This window comes from Homalodisca vitripennis, chromosome 4 (genome assembly GCF_021130785.1).
Source record: "Homalodisca vitripennis isolate AUS2020 chromosome 4, UT_GWSS_2.1, whole genome shotgun sequence".
In the NCBI taxonomy this organism is placed as follows: domain Eukaryota; kingdom Metazoa; phylum Arthropoda; class Insecta; order Hemiptera; family Cicadellidae; genus Homalodisca; species Homalodisca vitripennis.
In genome coordinates this window covers 191699176-191725131 of record NC_060210.1, presented here as the reverse complement: position 1 = coordinate 191725131, position 25956 = coordinate 191699176, and the positions used below count along the sequence as shown (strand labels likewise).

Below are 25956 nucleotides of genomic sequence, written 5' to 3'. Positions count from 1 at the left end.
TAAAATCCGTTGCATTACCTGCATTCATCCAAAGATATACGAGTGCAAGCTCCAAAAACAATGATATTGAAGAAAGATAACTCATTATTATTCTTTTTAATGGAGGGCCAGGTTTCATAAGTCTGGGCATCCGACTTACTGTGCGCGCTCTTCTAGGTTTAAGCTGTGTGAAATCCAAGGCCCATGAGAACTTCTGTACAATACTTACCTGCTCCCATCCCTCTCCAGTATACCTAAGTAAACCAAGCGTTTGCTCTGTAACACCGAACATTAGAATATGACGTGCTCAGTTGTTTCATTATATTCGCCACATTTACTACACAGGGTTTCCTGAATATTAATCCCTATCCTGTTCACGTGGCTTCAGAATATCCAGACATCTTACGGATCTCTGCTCTACTCATTCTGAGGGCATCTGCTGCAATGTCCCTTGATGCTCCATTGAGCAACCCTCAGACTGATATGGAACGTAAAATATGAGTAAAGCAGATTGTAAAGCTGCGGCATCTCACCGTCGCTATCGATGTTGAGACCGCTGGAGACGCTCTCCGCTGTGGAGCTGACGCCGCTGGAGCTCCGCACACTGTCCGTGGACATGCCTGGGGTAGCAACGATTGGCCTGTGGAGGTGAGCAGCGTCGTTGGACGCTCCCCCACAGTTCCACGATAACCGCTTGTGTATGCTGCTGTCTCTGGTGTCTTGCTTCTGTACACAAAAATGTTCATAATGTATGATAAAAAATCGTAAACAAGCAAAGCTTGGAAAGACAGGCCTGGTCTATAGGTTTTAAATGTTATAGCTAGCTAAGGCTCAGTATGTTTCGGCATTATTCGCACGTTATCGGGAAAGGAAAAGTAACTTGAAATATAGAATGGGTGTTGATTTTATTTGTGTCATCTTGATATGAAGAATAAATATTGAATTGAACATTGATGAAAATAAAGTTTGCCACTTAGTATGGATCGTTAAAATCAAAATGTGTTTCCCTTGCTGTATAATCTAGTGTTATGACATTCTATTTAATTAATTGACCCCACATTGTTAAGCCAATCTGAACATACGAGGATAGTTTTTTTTTCAACCTCCGATCTCACGATGTGGCGGCCAGACACGTTGCAGATCTGCGGTGTGCGCAGTAGTCGACAGCGCATCTTCCCCGCTGCAACGTTTACCACTGTCGAGTTCAAGTAGTCAGTTTGCTCAGAGCTGCAGTCGTATAAATATGGCTGACTCTATTGATTTTCCCGTCAAATGTAAATTGAGGAGTGGTATTCGTTTCCCACAAGGAGAAGAGACTGGTGCAGTATAAATCCATTGGAGAATGTGCCGTGTTTACGGAGAAAACATTATGAGTGATAGGGTTGTGCGTTAACCTCGTCAAAAGTTATAAGTTGATGGCCGAATATCTACTTTAAGGATCAATTCGAGAAATTTCCTAGCTAATGTAATTCGGCGATTTTTTTTTTTATTCAGTCAACATCCTTGGCTTTCTACACCATTCACGTACAACACCATCACTTTTAATGTTATCTCCACACATAGTACATTCTCCAAATGATTTCTGCTGCCCTAGTCCCTTATGCTTGCAGGAAACAAATAAAGCTCCTTAGTTCTCGTTTAGCTGGAAAATCGATAGAGGCGGCCTTGTTTTATGTGACTGCAGTTTAGCGTAAACTGACTACTTGAACTCGGCAGTGACAAATGTTGTAGCGGGGAAGATGCGCGAACGACTACTGCGCACACCGCAACCTGCCACGTATCTGGCCGTCATAGCGCGAGATTGGAGGTTGAACAAACGGCCCTTGTATATTCTTCAACATCTGTAAAGACTCTTGTTTATAGCTACACGCTTAAAAAGTATTTACAAAATATTAGTATTTACAATCATAGCAAATTTATAGTTCCTTAGACTGATTAACAATTTCGCAATGTTCACATTTTATGATTGCTAATTGAACAAATTCCTAAATAAGTGTACGAATGATGGACCTCTCTTTCTCTTACCTTGATCTCTTCGATGACGCCCGCCGTGTGATACCGCTTGTCAGTGCGAGTCAGTCTCTTTATGAAGGCCTGTCTGTGCTGTTGTGCCTGCTGCCCACTACTCTCCCCCTGGTCCTCTAACCCTGAAAGGATCGAATGTACTTATTAAATTACCAAACTGTATCGGGGGCATATTGTGCACATGAAAATTCAACAATCCCACCTGCTATGACGGGGATGTCGACCTCACAGCTGCCGGTGACAAGGGTGGTGCTTGTAGACGCGATGTGGCGGGTTTTGAGCAGGGGAGGATTCCGCGAGAGTGTGAGGGCGGGAGCTCGCCGTAGCGGGGGGCTGGGGGGTGGATAGGAGGTTCCGCGGTGAGGACTGCCTCTAGGAGGCACCAAGAGCATGGACCCGCTGGACCCGGTGGTGGCGGTTACTTGGTTCAGGTCTGGCAGTGATTGGCCCAGGCAAGAGAACACAGGCACTTGTATACTCAGCGTATTAGGACTCGTGCACTTTCGTCTGGAACACAGGAACAGAGTTTATTGAAAAACTATACAAATCGTTATGGGTAATTTTGTTTCCATTCTTATTAGCTGAGTGTTTAGTGCCTCATTTTATCACATATTCTTATCAGTTCATTGTTTAGTGTATCAGTTCATTGTTTAGTGTATCAGTTTATCACCCATTTTTATTAGCTGGATATTTAGAGTCTCACTTTATCACATATTCTTATTGCCTGAGTGTTTACTGTCTCAGTTTATCACATATTCTTATCAGTTGATTGTTTAGTGTGTTATCACACATTCTTATTAGCTGAGTGTTTAGTGTCTCGGTTTATCGCACATTCTTATTAGCTTGAGTGTTTAGTGTCTCGGTTTATCACACATTCTTATTAGTTGAGTGTTTAGTGTCTCGGTTTATCGCACATTCTTATTAAGCTGAGTGTTTAGTGTCTCGGTTTATCGCACATTCTTATTAGCTGAGTGTTTAGTGTCTCGGTTTATCACACATTCTTATTAGCTGAGTGTTTAGTGTCTCGGTTTATCGCACATTCTTATCAGTTGAGTGTTTAGTGTCTCGGTTTATCGCACATTCTTATTAGCTGAGTGTTTAGTGTATCGGTTTACCGCACCAGATATCCAATCTCGAGAACCGAGTTCGGGGCTGGTATTTTCGCACACCATCAAGTAAATATCTCAGTATAGTCTGACGTAATGTGATATATACACACCTCAAAACAATTAAGGGATAACTTCTATGGCTTAGTGTGGAATTAAACATAAATAAGATGAGACAGTTATACTTTGCCCACAGACAAAGGCAGCATCTTGATAAGGAAGATAAGCCATTTAGTTTTATTTCCGAATACTACTGTTAAAGATAAATATTTCCGATTTGGTTATCAGGGCCAAACAAGAACCAGCCCCGGACCTTAGATGAGCTGGAAATGACGTTACGAGAAGAACGGGCGTGGTTGCTTTAAGACGACTTATTACGAGTAGAATCATGCCACGGCGTATTAAGCAGTTATGTCAGCCACAGAAAGTAACACGAGATATTGAGTGAAATTTCAAAAAATAGATTATCGTTTGTTACATTTGAAATTTAATAAAACAGTTATTTTTACTTTAAATTATTGTGTTTTGGATGTTCGTTACCTGCCCTGACTTAAATTAGAATTTCAAAATAAAAAAAGTATTCTGTACTTGTTCAAGGCTTTAAACATAAAAAGTAAGTGTTAGATATAAAATAATAAACTAAGTACAAACTATTGAAAGAGTGATCCCTTGATTGTTTTGAGGAATGAAGTTCCGGGGCTTCAGATTAATAGAGCTTCAGATTATTCATTCAACAAGGGAAAGCGATTATCAAGCTAAACAAAAACACATCAGCATACTGTATAGGAGAGGATGTTATTATCTCTGGTCAAACTCCGTCCGATGGGTTTAATCTTTTTATTTTTACTATACTGCTATTTATCACAAAAGTAATTTCATATACACTATTTTAAAATTTTAACGAATATTAACAATCAGATTTACAGCGTTATCAGTTATCCAAGATACACGTCTTATCTCTCCAAAGTAAACGGATTTGCAACTGGTCAATCGTTTAGAATTCAACTTGTTTCTATAGAAATGTAAACCCATTTGCACAGATATATTTCATATCTTTCTAAGGGATTTCAAATCAGATTCTTTAGAATTTTATTCATTTAGGTTCTAGCACTATCTTAAGAGATGTTTTGCTTAGGTCGCTATCAGCGCGGGAACAAGTGGGGACGCAGGTCGCACTAGTAGCCGAAGATAGTTTCAGGCCGTTCGGAAACTAGAAATACTTCATATCTGTTCAAGCTATCTAAAAACCTAATTTTCTTTGCATTTTAATAGGATTTCAGACATTTACTACCGTTATAAGTTACAAAACATATAACCCAACTTTTCGAGGATTAGTATCTATCCTCTTCGTCAGGTAGATTGAGGGGGGGTATTAATACATACAAAAAAGAACAGAAAGAAGAAAAGGAGGGAAAGAAAAGTGTTTAAATACACCCGAACACTGCTAAGATTCCAGTCCAGGTGTTATCACTAAACAGAATGCAAGTTCCGAGGACAAGTCATGAGTACGAGAATTCAAGAGCACAATCACATGTCACAACAGAGCAGGCGAAAAGTAGGATACTAACAAAGAGGATTCCCCCACCTGACGAAGAGGATAGATTCCAACTCTCAAAACGTTGTGTTATGCCTTATGTAACATATAACGATGATAAATGTCGGAAACCTGTTGTCCTTTCAACATTTCCATTGTAAATAACAAACTTGAAACAAAGTAACGGTATTTGATCTTATATTTGTTAAATTTTCTTTGTTAGGATTGCTGTTTGATGATAATTTATAAAAACATTTTTTTATGTATCAACAAATATATCATAAAGATTAATATATCTAAACGCTTGTATTCAGAACTTTTAAAATGTAAAAGTTGTTTTTCTATTAGCATATTTGGATGAAATACAAAATAAAATAGTTTTGGAGAAATGGTCAGGAATTTGTATTTTCTTACGACATATTATTAATGGCAATGGATCAAACAGATTATACTTATAACAGAATCGAGAGAAGAGAGTCTGGTCTCTCATTTGAATGTAAAAAGGACGATATACAAATCACAATTTCAGTAGTTCACCTGTCTCCTCTAGGTGAAGTCGAGTGATAACCCCTCTCGGCGATAACGGGGATCCCTTCATCAGAGCTCTGACTGGAGCCTCGGACCTCGTTCTCCACACTGACTCCACGGGACTGACTCACGCTGCTGGCACTCACCGAGGACCCTTCCATCTCCACTGACCCGCTGTCCAAACAGGTGGGTCAGCCAAGAACAACTCAGAATTTCATAAGGTTTAAGGTAAAGGTAAAGAAAGGATGTCATGCTCTAAAAAGCGAAGTTAGGAGGAAAGGCCTCGCAGACACTTCCGAACCATCACCGACAGCCGATCAAGCGGACAGCTTGCAAGGACAGGATCGCTCAGCGGTCACCCATCCAAGCAGCAGCCACGCTTGACTTTGCTGGACTCGCGGTTATCATGGGGATATCCCACAGTACCGCCAAACTAGCCATTGGCGAGGTGTGAAAAGTACAAACGACCAACAGCATTAAGCAAATTCTTGATTCTTCCTTGTGCATTAACACAGTTCACACTAATGTTACTTAGTCTACCGAAATTTAGTAAATAAAGTTTGTTTCGCGTTCGACAGTGTTTGGTGTAAACAATTTTAAGACATTTTTAAACGGCCTTATAAAATCTCAACTGTTGGGTAAAATGAGCACTGCGACAGTTAGAGTATTTGAACAGATTTTATAATTTTAAATAGAAAGTAAGAAAATGCATATCTTGGTAGATTGTAACATGTTGAAAACAATATTAAATTTGGCTATTAACTCATTGTTTTTAACACTTTGAACTGTAATGATTCACTCAAAATGCCGGAGTTACGGATCCCAAAAGGGTAATCGATCTCTGAGTGACTTCTTAGATCATGACAAAGAATCTAAGATTTGCAAAATGCTTTTGGCAAAGTTATCGTTTATCACAGAGATTGTAACGATTGAATCAATGTTATGATATTCTATTTTGGCAAACCATTTGGAAAACTTAATCAAAGCCACTCTACCTTTACGTTTTTGTACTGGTTGTAGTGATACTTGAATGGTATTGGGCAAATGGTCTAATAAGATTAAATTCGTATAGAATGTGTTGATTGTTTAGATGTTTTAATACACACATATTATGATTGCACCCATACTGTTACTTATTCTCTGCATCATATATTATTTCAGGATGGAGAATTCGGGGAATTTAAATTCGACATAATATAAACCAATAGCTACTTCTTTGTTTTGAATATCAGGAGCATAGAGCCAATTTACGCTGTACGTATTGAAAAAAAATCATAACAAATAATTAAAGATTAGAGATAGAGAATTAAAAATCTATTATTTTCTGCAAATCATTTTAGCCATTATATCGTTACATGAAGATGAAGTAGATGTTATTTAGGTGACTGGCAGTTACTTATAAATGTGCAAAGAATATGACCTTTGAAAATATGTAATTATTACTGTATGAATAAGGTCTATACCTTACTTTGTCGACGACCAACTAGCAAGGTTGATTTCTTTCTTGGTGAAAATTCTGTGTCAATTTCGCAAAATATACTATGTTGGATGTGGCGCTTGTAAAAAGTAAATTTGTTCTCAGCTCATGGACAGAAACATGTTAATAGCTTCATTAATCAATTTTAAAACAATATAAAATTATTAATGATACTTACGAGTAGAATAAAAATAAACACTGGTTCTCGTTATCTCGCAAACAACATATTGACAAATTAAACATTAATTGACTGAGTTAAAAATTGTCACGTTTGTGCACATTTTTAATTGGAAATTTACGAACTCCCTCAACACTCTAGGTTTCCATTGATCATGCACTACACCTCGACGATCTGAGTTTAATTCCATACATCCAATGTTAATTTCAAACGGTTCACCTGACGTACCTGAACGAGGTACTTTGACGAAACAAAAAGTATTTCGAAGCTGTTATGTTATAATTACGTAATTGTAAATAAAATTAAATGAAACACAATAAAAACATTGCATTTATGAAGTTGAATAGTTATTGTAAGTTATTGAGTAAAATTGTGTAAAAATCGTCTGAATCCGATTAAAAAAAGGTCAAGGACGACCGTTTGAAATTAACATTGGGTACGTGTGATTAAACTCATGATAGTCGAGGGGGTACTGCACCCTCTTAAGTTTTACATAGAACATGACTCTGCACACCTGTGGGAATGGTTAAGACTGCTGCCCCTGGTCGAGCCGCGGGGACTCTTGAGAGGGAAGAGCCCTAAGGAGGCAACTGAGAGGGTGTCGACGTCGTTGTCTTCCTGCCACTCATCCTCGTAGTAGCCGCTGGGCTGCCGGCTCAGCGCCAGGATGGAGTGGCTGCTGGCGGTCGTAGCTTGCTTGGCGCTGGCGTAGAGGTCCTGAGCCTTCTTGATGTTACTCGCCCAGTTCTGGACACAAAGAAGATTAAGATTCTGCTAGTTATACCCCATCCAATAATAAAGGTACACTTGCCTTCGGCTCGCTGGGGTTACGACACTAGGCCTTTAAATGGGGGTTTTAGCAAAATTCGAAAACAAGAAGAGGCACGGAGCTAGATCAGAGACAGTTCCACGGAACCAGACTAGTTCCAAGAGACAATTCCAGGTTCGGAGCTAGTTCCACGAGACAGTTCCAGCCTCGGAACTAGTTCCACGAGATAGTTCCAGCCTCGGAACTAGTTCCACGAGACAGTTCCAGCCTCGGAACTAGTTCCACGAGAGTTCCAGTTCCTGGCTCGGAACTAGTTCCAAAGAGACAGTTCCAGCCTCGGAACTAGTTCTACGATATAGTTTTAGGCTCGGAACTAGTTCCACGTGACAGTTCCAGCCTCGGAACTAGTTCCACGAGACAGTTCCAGCCTCGGACTAGTTCCATGAAACAGTACCAGGCTTGGAACTAGTTCCTCGAGACAGTTCCAGTCGTTCCGTTCCATCCGGTTCTTGCCTACATTATTATTTCGGGCTGATTTAGTTTCGGAACGGTATAGTACATGCTACGTTACGGAACACTTTGATAATTATATTTGAAATTCAAAATATTCCACTACATAGATGACTTAATGGTATTTATATGTTATAAACACAATGTCTCTCTATTAAACTTGTTTTCGTCAATTATTTATGTTGATATGCAGTACCATAACAGTACCTAATTCAAATTTTAAATCCACTCATAAATTGACTGACAGTATTAATAATTAAAGTAAACTGACGAATTTAATTAAATTAATATTTTAAATCACAATAAATACGATAGTAATTATTTCTGAAATACCGAAAATTCCTTTAAATCACCATATATGGTGATATTGTACAGGTATACAATACCATATTATAGAAGCTAAAAAATAATTAAATGTTGACGAAGTAAACTTAAAATGTGTAAATTAAACTGACGTCTTCATGGGTTTCCATATCCAAAAATCCATCTAAATGATCCAATAGAGCTACAGTTTGCAACTTAAAATGTTGCCATTACCTTTAAACTATATCACGACTGAAATACTTAGAAGTCTAGTATAGAAATTCCACTTAAAAGAGCCGATTAATCGTTTCCTAAACATGTCCGAAACGCCTAGAACTCCTTGACGTTGAGCAAACCGTCCCGATGGAACATGGAGTTGAAAAGAAGTTCCGGAACGTTCTGATGGAACTAGTTCCAGTTCTTTTGGCAAGTTCGATTTCGTAATAGGTAAAGTCAGAACTAGGCTTGCCAGAGAGATAAAAGTAGACCGTAGTTTGTTTAAGTTTTGACGTTAAAGGCGGTTTGTGGCTTCACCAGGTACAACAAAAAGTGACTGGAAAGAATTCCAGGAGGGTTTAAAATTCCGGGGATTGCAAAAACAGGGGGTTCTTTGCTGAAGGGATTTGGGTTTGTCATGAGTATACGTAGACCAACGTGACTGGAGTGGATACTTCTTGTTCATGCTAGGGGTTGAGTTTATCGAGCGTTGAAGTTAACCGGGGATAAAATTATGTCTGAAGTCAACCAAATTGTGAGTGAGGTAATTAAGAAGGAAGCTTTTCGGATTAATACGCTCTGACCTTGGAAGAGTATATTGCCTTATCGATCAGTTTTTGATCAGGGGGTTAAGTTTGTGAAATTATTTGAATGACAAGAATATTTTGGTGAGCCAAATTAAAGAAAGTTCAAACTACGGCTTTGGTGAAGTAAGTTTTCACTGCCTTTACTAATACAAATGCCATACCTTGAGCGCCTTGGTGTCAGGACTGGATAGCAAGAAGGCGCCACAAGGTACACGGTATTCTGACAGGTAGACCACAGCTAGAGTGGCAGGGTCTCTGTTCAGCTCTTGGACGATCAATCTCTCCACCAGATATGGCTGCCTGAGGACTTTAAACCTTCCCTCGGACCGTCGATTGGTAGCTTTGCACACCAACAGCATATCCGTGAACAGGAAGCAGTGCACATCCATCTGGAAAAAAAGTAAATATTACCAATCGAGGAAGTTGTTTAGTATCCAAAAACATAGAGTACTTCTTTGTTTGAATTTTATGTTTGACGATGGAAGGATTTTTAAGATACTACTACGATACCATAGAGTACTTCCTAACTATTCGGAACTATTCTTCCGAGACAATTGGGAATTTGAAAGTATCGTCATAGCCGACCACACCTTTTTGTGTTGGCTAGGTGCTCACATATTGGAACGGAGCACTATGGGTAAAGCTTATAACAAATAAACTCCTGAATTTCTGGTTCTCTGGTATTAACAGTATTCTACGATTTGTTTCCATACACATATTTAGAGGTTTATTTCTTTGTAAACCAACTTCCTTTGGTTTCTTCGTGCATTATAAACCAAAGGCCTGACATGGGACGATCACATAGAAGGCATCTGGTCAAAGATTTCCTCGGGCATTTATGCTTTACGAAACCTCTCAAAGTTGTGCTCATGGATTTACTAAGAACGGTTTATTTTGGCCTTACATACCCTCAAATACCATACGGGCTGAGACTGTGGGGCAGTTGTTCTAAATACAATTTTGAAAGAGTATTTAGAATTCCAAAGAAAGCGGTCCGAATAATTTCAAAATTAAAATTCAGAGATTGATGTAAAAATTGCTTTAGGGACCTTGAATTGCTGACAGCTCTGTCTGTATCCTTGAGGTTGCTCTGTACTGCCGATTCAAGTGTGAGTTGGTCCAAGGCAGGGACGTTCACCAATATGGGACTAGGGGTCAGGGACAACTTCCGTACTGCCACGTTCGAACGTTTACCATCCGAGGTTAGCGTTAAGATGATAAATAAGCTCCCTGATGAGATAAAAAATTTGAATGATCCAAAAAATTTCAAAACTCGATTGAGAAACATATTAGTGTCTAGAGTGTTCTACTCTGTTGATGACTTCATGATGAGCCCACTGGGATAAAAGTTGAAATTAATTGAAATTTGAAATTAAATGGTTCAACCCTTTATTTCTGTTTTAAATTGTAATCAGCATAGCTGAAAACTGTTGATAGGTGAAATGACGTGTATTTGATTTATGCAGTTCAATTGCATTTTCTACATGTATATTGATAAATACAGTTTTTCTTAAAGTATGAACGCAATAAAGATGTGTTATTGTTATTATTATCAAGAAACTATTCATTAAATATTTCTGGATCATTTCTGATCAAATAATAATTTCATTTAGTTACCAACTTCCCACTGCACTGGCTTATTTTAATCTATTTTATACCAATAGGTCAACCATTTTAAACTCTAGATCAATGTTTATACGTAATAATAATAATAATAATAATAATAATACGTACTTTGGAAGTGACGTTATCCTTGATCTTCAGGTCACCCTCAAGCAGAAGATGGCGGCGTTGGGAGTTGCAGCAGCCAGGCATGGGGCACGTGAGGTCGAGATCGTTGTAGCTTTTCACCAGCCTCTCCAGATCTTCGTCCTTGGATTCCTGAAGAACAGATATTTTATTGGGTATTTAGGTTTTGAAAACGGGGAATGTGGTTGATTAGAGTTGTTAGTAGGTTGTCCACACGTTGCTCATCGCCAATATCTATTTGAAATATATTAGTTTCCATTCAATACCTGTACGTAGCATTTCTGATAAATTTTAGTCTTCACATTTATCAGTATTTGAACTTTTAGAAAACCGTAAATAGTAACACGATTATTTATTTATTTATTAAACCATTTATTTATTTATTACCAAGCTTCACGTAGGGTTATAATTTTTAGTATGGTTAAAGTTTATGTGAGTTGCCATTATTTGGACTTCAACCAATAAAGAAATAGCTGCATCACAGTATAGCGCTTAGTAAGTTTAGTTTAAAATTCAACAATCGTCATTCGACAAATCATTAAACTCATACAAAGACATTGGACTTCCCTCTCAAAACAAATTCTAAAGAATATTTGTTGGATTCAGTGATAATGATAATAAATAAAAAAAAGATTCATTGAAATATTAAGAGTAGGGTCCATCTTCCACAAGGGTCAAGTTTGGAACCGTTGCTTTTTGTCATATATGTCAATGGACTTTGAAATCATATTTATGGTCATTTTGGTCCAGTACGCTAACGGTACTAGTGTTGTTTTGCATTCACGCTGTCCGGAATCTCTTCCAGATACGTTACGAAGCAAAACTTCATTCATAGTTTTCAATAAATGAAATCCAATTAAATGTTGATAAGAATATTCTAAAGTTTGACCTGGTGAATAGGGCTCACGAGACATTTCATTGCAATGGGGATTCTCTCGTACTTCCAGATCATGCATCGTTTCTTTCGGCATTTAAATTGATTTTAACCTAAAGTGGAACCATCGACTTGATCAAATTTGCATTAGGCTTGCCAGGGCACTGTATTGCCTTCGGTACCTATCTAGTTTCTTAAACATAAAAAACCTTAAAAATTGTATATTTCGGAAAAAAATTATTCTGTTCTCAACTATGGAGTTACAAGTGAGGGCGGCTTCTGAATCCTCTTTGGCAAAATCTTTTGTGCATCAAAAAGAGCACTTAGGATTCTCTGCGGCCTCAGACGAAGAGGAAGTTGTAGAGGATATTTTCATCAAGAGGGACACTTTGACCTCGATTTTTATCAAATCTATTTCTACTTTTGCTTTCAACAATAAAAGCCTATTTCCTTAATATCTCCCACCATTATAGTACAAGAAACAAAAACAGTTCCATAATTCCTAAACATAGATTACAGCTCGTCCAAAAATCATTACTATATTTTGAGACCAAAAAATATGTAATTACTTCCCTGACACTATAAAGAACTGCCCTGAAATCCAAATTTTAAATCCATGTTAAGATCATTTCCTTTGAGTTGAGAATTTTAAAACTTATACGAGTTTTTAACTATATATTAACTAGTAATTAAATACTAAGAAATAGTATTTATTATATGTTATAACTTTGTTCGAGAACACTGAAATATGTCTATGAACCATACAGTATTTGTTAAAATAATTTTATAACATTTTATTCACTTATGGCTTATACAAGCATTTACGGATATCAAACTACATATTTTACTAGTGTCCATATCACCAGGATAGTAAGACAAGACATAAACAACTCAACATGGTACTAGTTGATATTTTCCAAACAAGCCAGGAGGGTCCATAAATACAGAGATATTCCACCTGGTCTGGTCGCTTATTACATGAATAGTTAGGTAACTGCTCCCGAGGGAAGAGTTGCAGTTCTCTTGGCCGCCATAATTCAAAGCTGCGAATTATTTGACCATATATTGAGAGTTGCCTTAATTATGTTGCGTTATTGATCATTCATCATGATTACAAAATTAGTGTTATCTGGAGGCCACTCTGTTCCAATATACGACTTTTTATTACGCGATATAATTAGGTTTAGACCATCATCATAAATATGTTACTAGCATTACCAAAGTTAAAGTTGACCTTTATGAGTGATCACGTGATCTGAGCTTGAATTTGGGTACTATCTTGAGGGATTTCTTTTCTTTTTCCGCCACAAGTGCGGGGTTGTACCTTCCCACTGATGGCCAGAGGCATTTCCGTTCAGTACTTTCCCGACCTCAGATCACGTGCCAGATCACGCAACGTGATCTGAGGTCGGAAAAGTACCAAAGAATACCTAAAGAATAGTACCTAAATGAAAGCTCAGCCTACTTGAGCGCTCGTAAATTAATGTTAACTTTAACTTCTTATGTAGAGAGTGTCTCACGAAGAGGTTTAAACGTTTGATTTTATATTACTTGCCCATTTATGCACCGAACATTGTCGAACTCTACACAATTAATAAAGTATGTTGTAAAAATATTCTGTGAAAATTAAAGTTCCCTAACAATTGTAGAAACAAAATGGTGACATATTGAAAATTTTACCATTTTGCTTCCTATACAAATTGATTTCTTGAATTACCTGATTTTATTACTGCGTTGCAGTTTTAAAGAACAACTGTTTAATAACGCTCATTTTTGAAAACATCTATTTAATTGAAGAATATTGCTTGTGTTATAAAAACATAACCTAACCTCCTCCATTACAGTTTTACTGATATTGAAGTTCGAGAAATAGCTTTTAATGTTGATTAAAAAGTGAAGTTTTGTGCGCGCGCTATTGCTTTTGGCAACATTAAAGAAGCAATTAGACAATTTCATGTTGACTACCCAGGAGTTAAACCACCTACGAGCTTACGATTCATTACTTAAACGCTGTTATCAGTGTGTGGCTGTGGATGGAATTATTGTGGACTGTTGTAGGTTTTTTAACAGGCTGTGTTCTAATTTTCCGATTGAAATGCTTCATTTATCTAGAATATGACAAATAATAAGATTAAAAAATCAAAAATACTGTTTTACTGCTTTTAAAGTATAGTTATTTTAAATGCCACCATTTGTTTCAACAATTACTATAGAGCTGAAATTTTCACATAATATTTTAAAAACATATTACATGAATTGTGTAGAGTTTGAAAGTGATCGGTGCATAAATGGGCAATTAATATACAATAAAACATTTAAACCTCTTCGTGGGACATCCGGTATATAATACGCATGCATGTATTTACTTACTTATACAAAGACTTATAACAAATAGTAGATAGGGACAGAGTGGCCTCCAGATAATACCATAGTACAAAAACAATATCATCTAAAGTACTTAACATATTTTCTCGTTCAAATACCGCAACAAGGTCCCATAGAGAACAAAATAGCGAGAGATGCAACACAATTACAAGTAAGCAATATCACTTCTACTGTAACAATACGTAAGCGTGTTACTCACAACCACATCGTAAGCCTCTATCCTGGAAATGACGGCTCGGAGCTTTTCCAGATCCTGTTTCTGTCTCAGAGTCGTGTTCACGCTGTTCACGAATATATCCACCCTGCTGATCTGGAACAAACGAACCGTTCATCGTGTATTCGCAAATGATACTTTAAAAATAAAGCTGTTTGTTTCTTTTAAATCTTTTAATCGAAATTTATATATTATAATTTATATTTATATTATACTGGCGGCTTCGCACGCTTTTCGTAAGCGTTACCCGTGTATGTGCACTTCTGGCTCAAGTAAATTATATTTCCAACGCCGATGTAGAGTTTGCTTTGATGCCACGATCAAGAAAATCTGTATATGTTTATAGCCATTGTACACAAGCATGTGTTTTATTATAAAGTGGTCTAACACTCAAGCTTTAAGTTCAACCAGAAATTTATCTTCAAGACAAATATACATCATAACTTAGCGCCTTAAAATAGTGTTTGTCTATTAAATATTCGTAACTGTCTCGTAATTGTAGTTCATAATGTGCAGGCGCTTTGAAAACTATTATCTTTGGCAACGCCACCTGGAGGCGAGTTACATCAATAGACATAGCATAGAAACCTTCTTCGTGGAAAAATACATATACATACAAATTTTCGTAATGATCGGTCAAATAGTTTACGATTCCATAAAGGACAAACACACAAACATTCATATATATATATATATATATATATATATATATATATATATATGAATGTTATATATATATATATATATATATATATATATTAGAAGAAAATGTGTTTAAAATAAGTTTACCATTTGGTCCAGGCTGAGTCGCAGGTCGTCTGCCTCCGTGTGCTTCTGAATGGCCTTGAGCAGAAGAGAGTATTTGGTTATCCTCTGCATAGGCTTCACTAGGATGTCCATGAGCCTCAAGCGGTTGCAGTCTTTCTGGGTCTCGCACCACTAGGAACAGTTAATAGCTGTCAACGAGTTACTTCAGATGCTTATGCGAACTCCTTTTATAGGATTTAAGATCAGACTTGATAATGGAACAGATTTCATCATGGCAAAGAGAAGTGATTTTTAATAACCAGAAGTTGGAACTTACATCAATTTTTAGTCTTTACGTTTTTGTTTATGTATTTAATTTTTTACACCTGAGAAAGAGGGTAGATAAATCGTCGAAACGCAGTGTTAGACATTTTCCAACATATAATGATGGAACATGACCGAAATCCTATTGTCATTTCAAACCACCCAAGAGTCAACAATGAATTTTAATCGTATCAATAATATAAACTCTGATCAAAATTTGATGAAATATAATTTCACAAACTCTGATTCGATTTGCATTGGTATTATAAAGTCTAAATCAGCTTTCACGTTTCATTAAGTTTTGATATTTTTCGTCAATCTTGAACAAACTTTATGTAACCATACGTTCAAGATTGATTGGCTGATCATGAATCTTAAAGTTTTCATGGGGTTTAAAGTTTCTTTCACGCGATTTATATTTCCAAGTTTAACTCATTTTTTTCCAAAGTATATTAAAATGCATTTAAATTTTCTTTAAAAATACAACTATAAAAAGAAAGATACTATTTTTATTAAAACAGTTTGTGTTTAAATCCAAAAATAAAAAAACTCACGTTACGTGTTTTTTGACTTTCAGAATTTCGTCAAAATTCCCCCCAAAATGCCAATAGATACATTTTGGATCAGACTAATAATGAAAAACTGAACAGTTAGGGCGACTTTTTTGTATACCAAACATCATGCAAGTTTTCTTTTGGTTTCTTTTAGTTTCTATATATTAAAGTATCACAGATACAGACACATGGAAGGTGGTGTCACCTGGTGTGAAACTACAGGAGGAGTTTGAGTACACTAATAAACTTATTTCGTTAAAATGTTTAAGTGGGTGGTATTGGTATTGGTGTTATTTTGTAATACTGTAGGAAGCTGTAATGAATAAAAACTATAAATTATAATATAAACAGTTGTGAGGATTGTTTTAAATTAAAGGTTAATTATACTTCTATTGAAGCAGATATGAATAAAATGGAGCTCCTGGCTCACTTATGGGACAGACAGAAAATTAATGTGAAATTCCTTTCTAAAACACCATAAACAATCCACAAATTTAAAATATGAAATATCAAATTCTTGAAATGAAAATTCAATTTAAAAATAGAATAATAATTATCTTATAAAAGGAAGAAAAATAGATGTTACATCTTAGAAAAATATGTTAGAATAAATGAAATATCTTTCCTGTACACATTATTAATGAAATCATCAATATTTCTCAAGAATAGAAAGTTATTAAAAAATTAATATATAAAAGTCAAATTTCTTCCTGCAAACCAATACAATGTTAAAAAGCTATTCAAATAGAAATATCTAGCGCTATTCTGACAAATTTGGTTGATTTTATCTTCTTTTATTTGGAAGTACTGATGGAAGCTGAAAAATCAAAACTATAAATTAGAGTATAAAGATATTTGACTGTTTTAAAGTAAGTAAGACTTATACTTCTATTCGGATCGTATGTTATTTAATTACTCATGGCTTGTACTCGATATATTTATTCATCTTTATGTTGAATAAGCAAAATGTTGCTATCCAAGATAGGTTAGACTAAACGTCGTATATAGGTTGGCTCGACATTAGAAACATAAAGTAACAGTTATCTGATTTATTTAAGTTCAACTTTGAGTGTAAAAATCGATTGAAATATTACGAATGAGTTTAATGTTGTTATGAATGATAAATTGCTACAAATTAAAGCGTTATTGCGTGTGAGTAATTCAACAAAACCAGCTTAACTGGGTTAACACTCGTAATTCCATAAATCTAAAGGGCAAACAAGTAATCTAGTATAGCGCAATGGCGCCTGCAAGTTAACATCAGCAATAAACTGATGATGTGTTTTACTGCGGTAGAGTAAATGGAAAAGGTGATAATTTTGTTAAGCTATTTTATTTGATCAGTGATCAAGCCATGGTTGGCGTTGATATAATCAATAATATAAAAACTAATAACTTACAGATGTTTTAGCCATAACGTATCCAGGAAAAGTTTAAGGGGGTCTGGACCCCCATATTTTCTTGTAGTGGACAGACAGTAAGGCCCCATTTTGATCCTTAAAAGATTCGTAACCCGTTTCTTTCTTGAGAACCATCTTTTAGCAGTACATGCTAGTAATACTAAATTATTTAAACAATTATAATAGTTTACTACAAAATAATATAAAAAATTTAAAATTGGGGGGTCCGGACCCTTGGACCCCCCTCGCTGGCTACGTTCTTGGTTTTCAGTAGTAAAATATAAGTAGTTTATGTAATTATACTTGTAAATAATATCTAACTCTGCCTAGTTCGTCAAGAGGGGTTAGTTTATCAAATCAGAAACTACCCACAGATTCTGAACATTTCGATATTCCTCTCATTGTTATAAAAGGTACACCTTATGTTGTCACTTCTATAGAATATCATATTGGTGGATTCTATTGACTGGGCTGTTTATCATATGTCAAGCACGATATTCTAAAAATAAGGGCCCACGAAGTTCCTCTTGTTGGTTTTTTATTTAAGAGGTTCAAGATGATTGCGTGTATTGATTATAATAATAGAGATAGTACCTGATATATCATACCACTACAGGGCTTCATCACATGTTGTTTGATACATTTTAGGAATAAATATCTAGTCCTCCTGTTAAGCGAACAGATTGAGTACTATCTAACTTGACTTTCAAAAACTTTTGGCGTGATCTACACGCCTTCTTATTAAGAAACGTTTTGAACTTCCTCTTTGGATTAAATCCTCATTTAAATTCTAGCTGATTTAACTGATTATTACTAAAGAATATAAAGTCCATTAAGTAGTACAGTAACATCGCAAACTATCACATGGATTTCTGACAGTGACTTAGATAAGTTTTAGAGAATATGAAATGACATGGGAAAAATTACTGGATTTGAATAAGTGATGAAGTAACCAATGAATGGATCAATGGAGTATAGGAATGAGTGTCTGTTGTACGATTGGAGTTGAGAGTTTTCATGTCGGATGTCATTATATAATTGAACTATCAATGGAATGTAGGTATTTGAGTTGAGAGTTTATACTGGTTTAATGTCAATGGAGCGTAGAGATATTAAAGCTTCTGTATGGTTGGAGCAAAGCTTTATACTGGTAAATAGAAGGATAAATAGATGTGGCGAAAATGGGACTTTGATTGCAGAAGGATGAATATGATCGGGAGCACACCTTACCAGAGTGCATGAAATAAATGTGAAAATATATGAATATTAATGAATTATAGATGTCCTTTCTGAGGAAATAATAATGGCGGCTAGTTAACTTCGCAAGTACTGTAGATTTTACTTCCAATAAATTTTAAGAACAACACATTAAACGTTAAACACTTGTGGATATTCACAGTTATAACTATATTTTAATATTCAAAATATCAAAATAAGACTAAATAGAAACACTTAAAACTATTAACTATTTTAACCAGGTGTAAAAGTGGTGACTTACGACAAGGTAGGCGGTGAAAAGTTCGCTCTCCCCATGCCTCTCTCGACAATATTGTTGGCACTGTGATTGCTCTGCACAATACTTGGTGTACGGCCGGAATATCTCTTCAAACTGCAACATCATCAGAAAACTTGTTACAAACTTTATTAGGATTGATTGTAGCAAGGCAATGTAGAGTTTGGGGACAGTAACTCATGGCTCGCTATTTCACCCCAGGAGGGTACACTTCTGGCTGGTTTATACCTTCCAGTTGAACCTTCACTGGGTACATGAAAAATCGATGTGCTACTTAAATCTGGGCAGATTTATTGATGTCCAAGAGCGGAAAATCACTAACAGCAAATTTCGAGATATTGGGGTGCAAGAGTAGGTCTATAGGTCTAGTCTACTACGGGAGATGACAGTTGGAGTGGATGGATCTCCCTAAGTGCTAAGGGCTCTTAATAGCCTAGGTGCGGGCTTCCCATTTTTCCAAGGAGACATGACTGAGATTAAACCCCAAATGCTTTCCTAGGATCTTGACAAGAGGCGGCTCCTACCCTCAAACTTACCCATCCAGCATATCATGCCACTCCGGAAGCAGCGTAAAGATCCTTTTATGACTAAGCTCAAATTCTCAGCTGCTTGCCCTAAGGGAAGAAATAGAAACTCAGGACTGAAGAAATTCTCCGTAACTATGAACAAAGATGAACTGAGAATCTCATCGTACTCGATAGGAACGAGGTAATGCTTTGGTGAGTTTCCTTCTATGGTACCGCAAGCTAACTAGACACCTGAGGAAGTTCCCTTTGAGAGAAGAAGATGCCTGCAGATTCTGACTGCATAGACGAGACCCTATCTAGGGATTCCTTTATATGTTAGTGATATGATAATGAAGGAGATGAAGCAAAATTCCGGGCTGACATCAGGCTGGAGCAAAAGGAATATATAACTTGTTCACATTGAAGTGTCTAGATTCCTTTAGAAGGCAGGACAGGCAGAACTACTACAGCTGACGTTTTTCTCCAATACGGCAGAACTATTAGAGCACAATAGACCAAGGTCTCGATGAACTTTTTTACCTTCGATTTGACTCAGAATACAAGTCAAGTATGATCATTTATTTGGAGTTGACAAACTACTGATAAATCAATTAGGTGACACCAGAAAGACAACAATATTGGAAAACTGTACATTTAAATTATCCTCTTTCAGTTCATCAGAAGACATTTTGTTTAAAATATTTGTTTTAAAATCCGGTTGTCAATAAAAAAATTTAATTTATTGTTCAATTGATTGATGGCAAGCGATTGTAAGTAGTAATACAAAAGTTCATAAATACACAGAAGAACAAACACAAGGGTACATTACATTCTGCATCATTAACAATGGAATAATACTTAGAACTGATTAAGTTGGTCCTTTTGTTGTTTAAAACAAGCGCAAATACTGATTGAGTTGACTCTGCAGTTTTAGTTCAACAATAGTTGATTTAGTGATGTTTAACTTCAATTATCAAGATTTGTTTTTAACAATTCAACTCAATAAGTATTAACAATGAGTATTGAGGTGGCTTTGGTATTAGCTGCCGTTAGTGACCTAGATTTAAAATAATATTTTCTGCTATTTACAGCAGTTATAAATTATTCTTTATATGGTCTGCACGACTGAAGTAACTGCTGAAACTCTCAGTACGTCAAAACAGGTTTTACTTCACAGCAGATTTGAGCCTGAAACCTCAAGACCTATTTCCAAAAGGATAACCAGAAAACTCAAATACAGCCATTTATAGCAAGCAAAAATATTTTATAAAAAAAAATAATTTTAATCAACTTATAGTGAATCCTTGAAGGACTGCCTATTAATACAATACGATCATTAAAATTTCTTTCGAATCATGGAATGTGCATATGGCATAAAATATTAAAAACCACTGAGGGATTAATGCTTTTATAATAGCAACATTAAAATGCAAACAAATATTACTTGATGCATTTACACGTTTAATTAAACTATTATAGGTTTAAGCTAGACTCTTAAATTTCTTAAAAATACGTGAATTTGTGATATCAGCGTTGGTTTAAATTTAATTCACTGACGATCGCTCTCCAGACAATGGCCAATATTTTAATCGTTTTAAAATGGTTCGATGATGTTTAAACCGAAAAATATAAATATAGATAAAATTAGTTACTGATCTGTTAATACTACATTTACAAACAGTATTATGCATATTAGACTAGTCATTGATATACCTGGTAATATAACACAATTTTCAAAAGTCATATCAACTTATATAATATTAACTATTGTTATATAAACTAGGACAAGACATTTATTCAATATAAAGAAAACAGTTTTAATTAATTCATTACTCAATTCTTACTCTGATAAATCCATCTAGGAGCAACTGTGGGTTCAAAACGCTTCTTGACTCTCTGCTGGCATTCAACATCGGTAAGACGTAGGTGCTCCAGAAGAGTTTGTTAGAGCTGTAGATCTCCGTGATGTTGCTGAACAGCCTTGTCTTGTCCACGTCACTCAGAATATTGGCTGCCTGCAGGTTCGTCAAACACGACAGAAACAGCTGTAACAATGTTACATCACAATAAAAGTGTGCAATCCAGCAATAATGATTACTGAAAAGGGGTTTGCTGACATCGGCACTGTTGCTAACCAGCCTTGTCTTGTCCACGTCACTCAGAATATTGGCTGCCTGCAGGTTCGTCAAACACGACAGAAACAGCTGTAACAATGTTACATCACAATAAAAGTGTGTAATCCAGCAATAATGATTACTGAAAAGGAGTTTGCTGACATCGGCACTGTTGCTGAACAGCCTTGTCTTGTCAACGTCACTCAGAATATTGGCTGCCTGTAGGTTCGTCAAACACGACAGAAACAGCTGTAACAATGTTACATCACAATAAAAGTGTGTAATCCAGCAATAATGATTACTGAAAAGGAGTTTGCTGACATCGGCACTGTTGCTGAACAGCCTTGTCTTGTCAACGTCACTCAGAATATTGGCTGCCTGCAGGTTCGTCAAACACGACAGAAACAGCTGTAACAATGTTACATCACAATAAAAGTGTGTAATCCAGCAATAATGATTACTGAAAAGGAGTTTGCTGACATCGGCACTGTTGCTGAACAGCCTTGTCTTGTCAACGTCACTCAGAATATTGGCTGCCTGCAGGTTCGTCAAACACGACAGAAACAGCTGTAACAATGTTACATCACAATAAAAGTGTGTAATCCAGCAATAATGATTACTGAAAAGGAGTTTGCTGACATCGGCACTGTTGCTGAACCAGCCTTGTCTTGTCCACGTAACTCAGAATATTGGCTGCCTGTAGGTTCGTCAAACACGACAGAAACAGCTGTAACAATGTTACATCACAATTAAAAGTGTGTAATCCAGCAATAATGATTACTGAAAAGGGAGTTTGCTGACATCGGCACTGTTGCTAACCAGTCTTGTGTTGTACACGTCAATCTGAATATTGGCTGCCTGTAGGTTCGTCAAACACGACAGAAACAGCTGTAACAATGTTACATCACAATAAAAGTGTGTAATCCAGCAATAATGATTACTGAAAAGGGGTTTGCTGACATCGGCACTGTTGCTAACCAGTCTTGTGTTGTACACGTCAATCTGAATATTGGCTGCCTGTAGGTTCGTCAAACACGACAGAAACAGCTGTAAACAATGTTACATCACAATAAAAGTGTGTAATCCAGCAATAATGATTACTGAAAAGGAGTTTTGCTGACATCGGCACTGTTGCTGAACAGCCTTGTCTTGTCCACGTCACTCAGAATATTGGCTGCCTGCAGGTTCATCAAACACGACAGAAACAGCTGTAACAATGTTACATCACAATAAAGGTGTGCAATCCAGCAGTAATGATTACTGAAAAGGGGTTTGCTGACATCGGCACTGTTGCTAACCAGTCTTGTGTTGTATACGTCAATCTGAATATTGGCTGCCTGTAGGTTCGTCAAACACGACAGAAACAGCTGTAACAATGTTACATCACAATAAAGGTGTGCAATCCAGCAGTAATGATTACTGAAAAGGGGTTTGCTGACATCGGCACTGTTGCTAACCAGTCTTGTGTTGTACACGTCAATCTGAATATTGGCTGCCTGTAGGTTCGTCAAACACGACAGAAACAGCTGTAACAATGTTACATCACAATAAAGGTGTGCAATCCAGCAGTAATGATTACTGAAAAGGGGTTTGCTGACATCGGCACTGTTGCTAACCAGTCTTGTGTTGTACACGTCAATCTGAATATTGGCTGCCTGTAGGTTCATCATACACGACAGAAACAGCTGTAACAATGTTACATCACAATAAAAGTGTGTAATCCAGCAGTAATGATTACTGAGAAGGAGTTTGCTGACATCGGCACTGTTGCTGAACAGCCTTGTCTTGTCCACGTCACTCAGAATATTGGCTGCCTGCAGGTTCGTCAAACACGACAGAAACAGCTGTAACAATGTTACATCACAATAAAGGTGTGCAATCCAGCAGTAATGATTACTGAAAAGGGGTTTGCTGACATCGGCACTGTTGCTAACCAGTCTTGTGTTGTACACGTCAATCTGAATATTGGCTGCCTGTAGGTTTTCGTCAAACACGACAGAAACAGCTGTAACAATGTTACATCACAATAAAGGTGTGCAATCCAGCAGTAATGATTACTGAAAAGGGGTTTGCTGACATCGGCACTGTTGCTAACCAGTCTTGTGTTGTACACGTCAATCTGAATATTGGCTGCCTGTAGGTTCGTCAAACACGACAGAAACAGCTGTAACAATGTTACATCACAATAAAGGTGTGCAATCCAGCAGTAATGATTACTGAAAAAGGGGTTTGCTTACATCGGCACTGTTGCTGAACAGTCTTGTGTTGTACACGTCAATCTGAATATTGGCTGCCTGCAGGTTCGTCAAACACGACAGAAACAGCTGTAACAATGTTACATCACAATAAAGGTGTGCAACCCAGCAGTAATGATTACTGAAAAGGGGTTTGCTGACATCGGCACTGTTGCTAACCAGTCTTGTGTTGTACACGTCAATCTGAATATTGGCTGCCTGCAGGTTCGTCAAACACGACAGAAACAGCTGTAACAATGTTACATCACAATAAAAGTGTGCAATCCAGCAGTAATGATTACTGAAAAGGGGTTTGCTGACATCGGCACTGTTGCTGAACAGTCTTGTGTTGTACACGTCAATCTGAATATTGGCTGCCTGCAGGTTCGTCAAACACGACAGAAACAGCTGTAACAATGTTACATCACAATACATTTTTGCAATCCAGCAGTAATGATTACTGAAAAGGGGTTTGCTGACATCGGCACTGTTGCTAACCAGCCTTGTCTTGTCCACGTCACTCAGAATATTGGAGTAATTGTTGTCTCTTCATTCCTATACTGTATCACAACCAATGACGATATCACGAAAAATTAACTCTCTTTGGAATAGTTATATTATTAAAAAAATTAAATGCAATTTAATAAAAGTTACTTTCTTTCTTCCGAAATCTTGTATTACTATATTTCTAGTAACATAACAACATCTGGAAGATCGAATTCAAGTTAAAGTGTTAAAATGTTATTATAATATGAGCAACGAACACTTAAACTGGAGTAAACACTTAACGATGAAGTAAAAGTAAAACTCAACTATAAAGCGGAGGGTGAGAGAAGAAGGCAAAGGGCGGAAAAGGAATGTGACAAGGAATGCTTTGTCTGGCGGGTATTGTCAACCGGCTCTGGAGAACTTTCCCTGACTCTGCCAATTATCGAAATTACAGTTAAATTAATCGCCTTCTTCATTATTGTTACGTTGCATTCACTATTTCTTACCTCACGCAGAATCATTAAACCACTAATTGTATTCATTATACGAGTACGTGCTCCACTTATCGTTATGCCATCTAGTAGCATTTTACACATTATCTAAGTGTCAAATGAACTAGAAAATAATTTAAATACTCTTGCGGGAAAGTTAGGTTGCTGACAATACCAAAAACTGCTTAAAACCTTCACACAAATTTAACAATAATAAATACTATATGTACCTTTCCATTAATAGTAAAAATAACATTTATACATTTCTTTAAACTTACACAATAACTGGAAAACAGTGTTATGTCAGTTCGAGGAAAACGATGGAAAATTTTAAGATATAAGATAACGCAATGGTTTATTTTTTTATATAGGTAGTGTCACGAAAGAAGTCCCCCAGAAATGCCTTTTGGTTTGGATAGAGGTGAAAAACACCTGGTGATCAGGACTCTACGAGGAACGAGCCGTATACAGAAAATTATTTCTTGAGGGCTGAATATTACATAATGGGGGGTTTAGAAAGTATAAAATATCCTCAAAAAATAGTGGCTCGGGACTTTTCTTCCGAGAAAATGTTGTGCTTTTAAACCTTACAAATGTGTTCTGGTCTAAATAAACTACTAAGTGCAATTTTAATGTCTTCCGTTGTTTCGGAGGGGACTTGAACTACCTGAGGCCCCCTCTTATATACGCCCATGACGCCTGTACAAGAACGTTCAATTCTAAATGTACCAATTAAAGTTGTGTTAAGACCTTCATTGCGGCTCTATCACTTTATTTACCTGTATATCTAAAAACGTAGCGTATATTACGCATTCAAAATTGAATTACACTTTTTTTGGAATTTTCTATTTAATTTCCATGTTGCATTTAAGACAACATTTTTAAATATTACCAGTGCAACAAACCTAGCCACACGGAAAGAAATGTGGTAGGAGAAGGGGCTACTGACAATCATGCAATCATTGTGCTCCTTGGAAGGTAGTAATGCGCAAACGTTCCTTACTTTCTGAATAGATGTGATAAGATAATGTAGTACCTCGTATATAGCTTCTTACATGCTACAGAATTTAATTCGGATGAATTTGACTAATACAAAGGTTTATGATTGAAGATGGATAATCGTTTTGTATTTATTACCAATTGAGTTAAA

At 36.6% G+C, this 25956-nt stretch overlaps 1 protein-coding gene across 5 annotated transcripts in view; it reads right to left on the bottom strand.

The window, feature by feature from the left end:
• LOC124360830 (pleckstrin homology domain-containing family G member 5) overlaps positions 1-25956 on the bottom strand; it is a 346877-nt gene that overhangs the window by 11772 nt on the left and 309149 nt on the right. For 4 of the 5 annotated variants that reach the window (XM_046814769.1, XM_046814768.1, XM_046814771.1 and 1 more), the window contains 11 exons: positions 21323-21523; positions 18958-19068; positions 15224-15373; positions 14420-14530; positions 10947-11093; positions 9374-9601; positions 7342-7574; positions 5182-5346; positions 2207-2511; positions 2005-2126; positions 513-705 (listed from right to left, as the gene is read on the bottom strand). In XM_046814769.1, the coding sequence (XP_046670725.1) occupies positions 513-705; positions 2005-2126; positions 2207-2511; positions 5182-5346; positions 7342-7574; positions 9374-9601; positions 10947-11093; positions 14420-14530; positions 15224-15373; positions 18958-19068; positions 21323-21523 (1966 nt within the window). The remainder of the gene's footprint in view (positions 1-512; positions 706-2004; positions 2127-2206; positions 2512-5181; positions 5347-7341; positions 7575-9373; positions 9602-10946; positions 11094-14419; positions 14531-15223; positions 15374-18957; positions 19069-21322; positions 21524-25956) is intronic. The other variant, XM_046814770.1, reaches the window with a different exon arrangement.